This window comes from Pongo pygmaeus, chromosome 8, assembly GCF_028885625.2.
Source record: "Pongo pygmaeus isolate AG05252 chromosome 8, NHGRI_mPonPyg2-v2.0_pri, whole genome shotgun sequence".
Taxonomy (NCBI): domain Eukaryota; kingdom Metazoa; phylum Chordata; class Mammalia; order Primates; family Hominidae; genus Pongo; species Pongo pygmaeus.
Genome location: NC_072381.2, coordinates 98,602,975 through 98,612,006, shown reverse-complemented (window position 1 = coordinate 98,612,006; position 9,032 = coordinate 98,602,975). Strand labels below are relative to the sequence as shown.

General features: G+C 43.2%; 1 protein-coding gene across 2 annotated transcripts in view; it reads left to right on the top strand.

Moving 5' to 3' along the window:
• Positions 1–428: 428 nt before the first annotated feature.
• MYOF (myoferlin) overlaps positions 429–9,032 on the top strand; it is a 173,509-nt gene continuing 164,905 nt past the window's right edge. The window contains exon 1 of one of the 2 annotated variants that reach the window (XM_063669988.1): positions 429–969. In XM_063669988.1, coding sequence (XP_063526058.1) covers positions 882–969 — 88 coding nt within the window. In that variant the 5' untranslated portion in view covers positions 429–881. The remainder of the gene's footprint in view (positions 970–9,032) is intronic. The other variant, XM_054435782.2, reaches the window with a different exon arrangement.

Sequence of the window (9,032 nt, the reverse complement as noted above, 5' to 3'; positions counted from 1 at the left end):
CTTCATGCACCCTCTGGGACAGAAAGACACCATGGGCAGCTGTAGGTCCAGAAACAGTGGGGAGTCACTTCTCCATTTTCACTGAAGGCAATTGGCAGCATTTGATGAGCCAGGAAAACTTAGGCGCCCAGCTCTCACCTCTGAAGGGGTTTTGAAGAAATTCTATGTTAAGTCCTTTATATATATATATATATATATATACACACACACACACACACATATATATGTAATTATTTATACATATTGTAATTATTTATATATCCCATGCCTGGATCGCGTTTACTTGAAATAAACGCTGTCATTCGTTTGCCGTCCAGTAGGAGGCACCCTTTAGCTGCTTTAAAAAAGCTGAACATAGGGTTACTGAGTGGGTGTGTTCAATAGCGTGAGAAGTAACAGCGAAAAGTCAAAAGAAAAAAATGACTAAAGTTTTAAAACTCCTTGAAACTCAGAAAAGAATGAAAGCAGTGACGGAAAAATCAATTCAGTTTCACGAACCATTGCTAACAGGCAGCAACATTTTAGTGGTTTCCTGACCTACCCGTATTTCTTAGCTCCAAATTCATGTTGGTTTCATTTGTTGCACGGAATTATTTTTAGTTTAGGGTTTGTCCTTTTCACTTCCACATTTCCCGAATTCGTAAGTCTGTGCCTGAGGCACTGCGTAGACGCGGGGAGTTCGGTATCAGTTTACACATTGCCTTCAGTAAAATCCGCCAGAGGTCCACCCATTTTGCCTTTTCCCCTTCCTTGCCCCGTCCCTGGGAGAAATCCTCCTTTCACTGGGAGAGAACTTCTCTCCCAGGGCGGTGCGACCCGGAGCTCCAGCACCCGAGTCTCCACTTCGTTTGCTGAAACTTGCTTTCTGCCAGCTAAGAACCATGCTGCGAGTGATTGTGGAATCTGCCAGCAATATCCCTAAAACGAAATTTGGCAAGCCGGATCCTATTGTTTCTGTTATTTTTAAGGGTAAGAAAAAGTTTTCTTCTTTTTCTGAAGTCCTGTTTTGGAATGTTAGTTTCCTGGGTCACCTTCTTGAAAAGTCTGCATTTAGACAGCTGATGAAGCCAAGTCTCTCCAGCAGCGTTTGTTACCTGCGCAGGACAGGGGAGAGGACCCGTTTCTGGGGAAGGCATTTAATTTTCTCCAGGGCTTGAGACTCAGGGAATGACCTGATGTTTTAGCTCTAAGAGTGTGATTTCTGTAAGCTCTTGGCAGAAAACGTATTTGCGAATCCCTAAATTTCAGGTATCAACAAACGTCTGTATTGGTTCAAAGTAAGTTTCAGTAGTCTTAGATGCATTTTTTTCTCTGCCTGTGAGAAATGCGTAAAGGAGGAAGAAGAGCAATTAAATTGTTGGAGGCACCATTACTCCTTGAACCAGCCTGACGCTGCTTTGATTGTCACTGGGTTTCTGGGAGGTGGGGTGGGTGAAGTTCATAGTTTTACTGAGTTTTCCTGCCCTTTTGTGCCTTTGTAATTGTTTTTATATCTAGACTGTTGGGGTGTTTTTTTGTACATTCTGTAGCTTTTAAATTGCTCATTGAGGAAAGAACTCTGGACAGCTAGTTTGCAGTTTGGGGATCTAGTTCTATCTTGCTTGCTGAATGACCTTGGGCAAGTTACTTCATTTCTCTGGGATCTCAATTTTCTTTTCTGCAAAACAGGTGAGAAGGGTTTAGACAAGATCATCTCTAAAAACCTCATGGTTGGCTGAGCACCGTGGCTCATCAACCCCGAGCCAACTTTGGGAGGCCAAGGCGGGAGGATTGCTTGAGCCCAGGAGTTTGAGGCTACAGTGAGCCGTGATCACACCACTGCACTCCAGCCTGGGTGTAAAAATAAATAAAAGGCTCATGGTAATCTTAAAAGGCTATTTTTCTATGACACTTGATTGCCATTGCAGGGGAGGGGACACGAATGGTTGGTGTCATGGTACAATTTGATGTAAGTGACTTAGTTTTGGCTAAAGTGGGGTTTCTAAATCTCAGTGTGGAGGCTTTATCTATTTTGTTTGTGATTGGTAAGATTGCCAACTCACTTCTTGGCAAGAGGGATGGGAGAGAGAGGGAAAGTCAGAGAGAGTGGGAACATGGATAGACATGTGTTTCCTGACCATGCCTTGCTACATTTCTTGTTTCTTCCAGGAGCCTGACTGCTACTCCCTGTCAGTTCCTGAGGCATCTATACCTTTTGCCTTTCTTTTTCCCATTTTTACCCTTTATTTCTCTTCTTAAACCTCTCCCTCTGAGGATGAGCAAGAAAATGAAAGAAATGAAACTCAAAGCTGGCTGGCTGGGTGTGGTGACTTATGCCTATAATCCCAGAACTTTGGGAGGCTGAGGTGGGTGGATCATATGAGGGCAGGAGTTTGAGACCAGCCTGGCCAACATGGCAAAACCCCATTTCTACTGAAAATACAAAAATTAGCTGGGCATGGTGGCACATGCCTATAATCCCACCTACTCGGGAGGCTGAGGCAGGAGGATTGCTTCAACCCAGGAGGAGGAAGTTGCAGCGAGCCAAGATCGCGCTACTGCACTCCAATCTGGGCAACAGAGTGAGACTTCATCTCGGAAAAAAAAAAAAAAAAAAAAAAGCTGGCAAATTGTTGGTTTGTTTAAAAAAAATCTGAAGGGCAAAAATTGGATTTAAAAAAATTTTTTTTAATTTTCTTAGAATAAGACTGGGTCTTGCTATGTTGCCCAGGCTGGTTATAATTGCCTTGCTCAAACTTTCTTCCCACCTCAGCTTCCCAAAGTGTTGGGATTACAGGCGTAAACTACCATGCCCAGCTTAAAATTGGGCTCTTAAAGGACAATGAGGTTTGAAAATCTGGCTAGTGAATATCATGGACTCATGTTATGTCAGAATTTATTTACATGTGTTAGGTTTTATTAATTTTTTGTTTTCTTGAAGCAGTTACATAATAGAGACATAATATGAAGATTTTACATCTTTCATCATTGACATATAAAGACATTAAAATATATTTGGATCAGTCTGATCATGTAATTATTTAAGTATTATAGATTATAGAGGAATTGGAGTTAACACTATATTGAAATCTGACTTGCTATTTGTCTGGAGTTTGTATGCATTGATGAAACATTTTAAATGATGAAAAATATATCTAAGTCAATGAATGCAAACAATCAATTGATAGTGGAAAACTTCAGTTAAGTTGGCGAATATAGTCTAAACAAACAATTACACATTTAACTTTAGTCTCTTTTCTGGCCTCCTTTGTTCATACAAATCGAGTGGTAAAGTCATTCATTCATTTAGCTAACAAGCAACCTGACAGAGGAAAGGGCACTCAACTCAGAGTAGGAACATCTGCATTCCAGCTGACATTAACTCAATATCTGATTTAACCACCTGGGTCTCCAATTGCTCAGCTGTGGCATGATGGGAACTGGTCTTTAGATGCCTTCCGTCTTTTAGATTCCAATTTTCTAGATCCAGATATTGAGTTATCTGCTCTCAGCAAGATGTGAAATGCATTGCCTTAGGTGCTAGAGGGGATATAGCAACAAACACAGCACTCTTCTTGCTTTCAGTCTATGTCGGTGGTTTAAAATCCTGGTGATGGCAAACCCTTTACAGGTGTGTCCCCAATTTTGAGCATGGTGTAAAATTAAGTAACATTAAGTTCTGACTGAACTGAGGATACTTACAGCAAAATACTGTCCATCAGAGGGAACATGGAACAAAGGCAGACACACTTCATAGCGTGGAGTGGGGCAGCATATGGTAAAATGGAAAAAGCCCTACCATGCCTGTAGTCCCAGCTACTCAGGAGGCTGAGGCAGGAGAATCGCTTGAGCCTGGGAGGCGGAGGTTCCAGTGAGCAGAGATCGCACCACTGCACTCCAGCCTGGGAGACAGAACGAGACTCCATCTCAGAAAAAAAAAAAAAAAAAAGGAAAAAGCCATACCAGAAGATCAAGGCGGCATCAAAGAAAGTCCCTGTGTTAACTGAAATATGTAAACATTTTGCCTCTTGGGTAAATAAGCAAAGTCAGGGCAGTAAGCAGCTCTTCTCAAACTATAAGACGGTGAAGAATGGCCAGGGGAAGTGATTGTTAATGCTGAGGCTTGCATAGACACTGTGAGGCCCTATTAGGCTATAGCTACACTGTACTTGGGATTGTGCTGTACTGACAACCAACTGGTTTACAGTTGACCTCAGTTTTTCGTGTTCAAACCCTTTCTTTCTTTCTTTCTTTTTTTTTTGAGACTGTTTCACCCTGCCATCCAGGAGGGAAGAGTGCAGTCAGTAGTGTGATCATGGTCTCGAACTCCTGGGCTCAAGCAATCCTCCCACCTCAGCCTACTGAGTAGCTGAACTATGGGCACACACCACCATGCCCAGCTAATTTTTAATTTTTTTTGTAGAGACAGGGCCTCACTCTGTTTCTCAAGCTGGCCTCGAACTCTTGGGCTCAAGCAATCCTCCTGGCTGGGCCTCCCAAAGTATTGGGATTACAGGTATGAGTGCCCAGTTGTGTTCAACCATGAGCGACCCCTCTGAGGCTGTCAAATTACTCAGGGCCTGGTAGGAACTAGGAGGATCTGGGGGTTGCTGTAGTCGTGGTGCATGATTGTTGTTGAGGTTTAGCAGCGCAGGTGTAGATTATGAAAGCCACAACGCTTATGTAATTTTTCATGTCCTTCGGATACACCAGGTTCCATGAGCCAGATCCGAATTGAGGCTGGAGTGAGTGCCTGTGAGCCAGGGGTGGCCATTCTGCCCTAAGTTCCATGCAGACAGCCAGGCTGTGAAGCTGAATCTAGCTGAGATTAGACTACACAGACCTCTGAGACCAATTTCAACTCTGAGACTTGATGATTCCTACAAACAGTCCTCCAAACAGAACAGGTTGTTAAAAAACTTTTTAATTTTAAATAATATAATATTTTTAATTTCTAAAATTAAAAATGCATGTAGGCATAAAATAAACTAACAACCCAGAAGGGATTATGCAACTAAAAAGTGAAAATTCTCCCCACACCTCTTCTATTCTTTCTCTCTCCCACTGTTAGTCCTTCAGGGTCACCACGCTGAACAATTTGATTTGAATCCTTCTTGATCTTTTACTCTAGACATATAAGTTGTCCCAACTACTGCCTGTTAGCAACAGTACTGCAGTGGGCGTCCCTGTGGTGCATGTCTTTGTGAATATGCACATTTCATTTTTATTTATTTATTAATTTTTTTAGATGGAGTCTCGCTCTGTCACCCAGGCTGGAGTGCAATGGTGTGATCTTGGCTCACTGCAACCTCCACCTCCCGGGTTCAAGCGATTCTCCTGCCTCAGCCTCCTGAGTAGCTGGGATTACAGGCGCCCGCCACCACGCCTGGCTAATTTTTATATTTTTAGTAGAGACAAGGTTTCACCATGTTGGTCAGGCTGGTCTTGAACTCCTGGCCTCGTGATCCGCCTGCCTCGGCCTCCCAAAGTGCTGGGATTACAGGCGTGAGCCACCACGCCCGGCCGTGAATATGCACATTTCAAAAGCACAGCTTCTATCTTTGTGTGTGTGTGTGTTTCTTTTTTCTTTTTTTTTTTTTTTTTTTAGACAGAGTTTCGCTCTTGTTGCCCAGGCTGGAGTGCAATGGCATAATCTTGGCTCACTGCAACCTCCACCTCCCGGGTTTAAGTGATTCTCCTGCCTCAGTCTCCCAAGTAGCTGGGATTACAGGCATGCGCCACCACATCCGGCTAATTTTTGTGTTTTTTAGTAGAGACAGGGTTTCACCATGTTGGCCAGGCTGGTCTTGAACCCCTGACCTCAGGTGATCCACCCGCCTTGGCCTCCCAAAGTGCTGAGATTACAGGCATGAGCCACTGCATCTGGCCTTTTCTTTTCTTTTAAAGATGCTTTTGCTGGCTCTTGCCATTGGCTTCCATTTTCCTTTTGACCCATCCCTTGCTTCTGTGTCCAATCTCTTGAAAAGGTGATTGAGTGGAGGTTTTCTTGCATACTTTTATATTATTGTGGCTTTACAATGTGGCGACATTACATTCATATAAAACATCCATCTCCTTGGGTACATAGTTGTTGCTACTATAGCATTTTTCTCATTCTCTCCTTACAATATCCCCCATTCCATCAGCCAGAATTTTCTCTCCCTTCTGGTCTTTTGTAAATCTTTTCCTTGTGGAATGGCTACTGCTACTGTCCAGATGGCCACCAGATAATTGTCATGTTATTACTTATTTTTTCAAGATTCCTGTTATTTTACTTGGACCTGTTTTTGGAATGTGAGCCTAGATATTTCTAGAATATCCCCCCTCTAATTAGCATATCAAACTTTGTAGTCTTGAGCAAACCACTTAACCTCTCAGAGAGTCCTTTTTTCTTTTGAAAAATGGGGCTGTAATGGCTTATCTGAAAGGAAGTTAATTTCTACACATCCCAAAGGCTGTGATGTATCCAATAGACACATGTGTATTTTTAGTAAAAACCTGCTTTGCTATTTGAAATTATAAAGTTGATTTTTTTTTTCAGTCGGGGACATTAACACCAAGAATATATCTTTTAAAGCATTTTTAAAATAAGCTCCAAAGCTATGAGATTCCACTTAAGAATGGGGAAGTACCATCCTGGCCAACATGGTGAAACCCCATCTCTACTAAAAATAGAAAAATTAGCCGGGCGTGGTGGCGGGCGCCTGTAATCCCAGCTACTTGGGAGGCTGAGGCAGGAGAATCGCTTGAACCTGGGAGGCGGAGGTTGCAGTGAGCTGAGATCACGCCACTGTACTCCAGCCTGGCGACACAGCGAGACTCCATCTAAAAAAAAAAAAAAAAAAAAGAATGGGGAAGTGATGTGAGAAAGAGCTCGTGGATATTATTCACTGTGGTTTGTCCAGGCACTTGGTGCGTTGCGCACACAGAGCCTTGGTTCACCCAGTGAGCACCATAGGACTCATCAAGAAGATCCCTATCAGCTCAAACTGATAATCACACTACTCGGGTATTCCCATAAAACCACTGTATTGTATTGACAAAACAATCAGGAAGGCAAAAGTGTTTAATGTACTGAGTCATTCCCATCCCTTCCTGGAGAACAAGGCTTAGAGACTCACTGCCTAAGGAAAGTGGCCCCACCCTATGGAAGCATGGGAACTCTCAAAGGTACACCCCCCAAAGGCACATTCTGCAGGGTCTCAGTCATCTATAAAGCTACAATGGCCCTTAAAAAATTAATTAACGTGCCTTGTTTTTCTTTCCTCCTTCACAACACATCTCACCTGCGAGCCCTCAGCTTAGGGGTGCTGGTATTTGTCTGGTATGGATCTTCCTTTCTAATCACGGGTGTGTTTCTCCTTTACTGTAGGATTTGGCATGGGATTGTTATATCTTCTGCAACATCCAGCACATCACTGATGTTGAATATACATTTTAAATATTGAGCATGTAAGCAAAGAACTGGCAGGAAATTTGAGACACCTTAGTGTGACAAAGTCCTTGATGCTTAGTCCTGAAAGAGACCCTGGGAAGTCATCCAATTGCCCTTTACGTTTAATATTCTCTCAGGTGTTTGCGAATGAGGCTTAGCAAAGAACCATGTGAAGTATTCATGAACCCTGAGTACAACCAGTTCCTAGCACCTGTTCTCTGGGGGCAAATTGGTGTCTTAGACATTTTGCATTCTTGCTCCTGGCCAGGAAAATATGAAGCTGCCAGTTTTATGTTGAACCTTCATACATGAAACGTAGTATATAGAATGCCATGATATGGCAGTGGCCACCTGACTCACTGTGTAATTTCTATTGAACAGCTGTTCTGTTGCACTGGGGTGTGCTTTGAGCAGGTCTGAGCAGTTCTCAATCAGAAAAAGTCATGGGACATTTGATACCTTAAGCCTTATCAGTTAACTTCTTACTGGGTGTGAGGGTACAAAGGCCCTGAGCTCTGGGGCCAGGGATGCCTAAACGAGAATTCCAGTGGCCATCCCTAGTTGCTCATGAGCAAATAAAATCTGCAGCTTCAAGCCCGGGCATGGTGGCTCACGCCTGTAATCCCAGCACTTTGGGAAGCCAAGGTGGGTGTATCACCTGAGGTCAGGAGTTCGAGACCAGCCTCATGGTGAATCCATCTCTACTAAAAATACAAAAAAATTAGCCAGGTGTGGTGGCGGGCACCTGTAGTCCCAGCTACTTAGGAGGCTGAGGCAGGAGAATTGCTTGAACTCAGGAGGTGAAGGTTGCAGTGAGCTGAGATGGCGCCATTACACTCCAGCTGGGCAACAAGAGTGAAACTTCATCTCAAAAAAAAAAAAAAAAAAAAAAATCAGCTTCAATGTTCTTAATAATACCTCCTGCCTAGCAGGGCTGTTTGAGGATTAAATTAATGTACATGTGACATTGCACATGGCAATCTATAAATCTCCTTACCTATTTGATAACAGTTTCATGGAGCGCTACAGTGCACCAGAGAGTATTTCCGGAACTAAGGCTAGAAAAATATGCATAAGATGGCTTGGACTTTCAGGCCTAGGTGACCGACTAGTTAGTACACAAGAATGAGATGCAAACCAGAATAGACATGAAAAGTTACAATCTGAGTAGATGAAAGAGTGAAAAACCTTGTGGAGAAAGTGTCATTTGGCTTGGTTTTAAAGGATGAGTGGAAATTTGACAGAAATAATGGAAAAAAGACATTCCAGGCTTTGGAACAGCACAGGAGGACCAGGGAGCCATGGGGAGGAGTAATGTGGTATGAATAGGGACTGAAATTTACTCATCAACCAGTGGGGAGCCACTAGGCAGCAATGGGAACAGCAGATTAGTACTAGTCAGGGAGACTAGTAAGAAGGCTTACTAGTTGAGTCAAATGCTTCTCAGCACAGATGGAGCTCATCCCAGGGCTGGAATCAGAAGGAAGACACTAATAAGGAAAGACACTGAGGAAGCAGCCTGATTGAATTAAAGTAATAAGGAAGCCACACTGGACAGGCGAATTTGGCCATCCTTCCTCACACTGTACTGTGAAATGGAACATCAGACCGCCTTGCT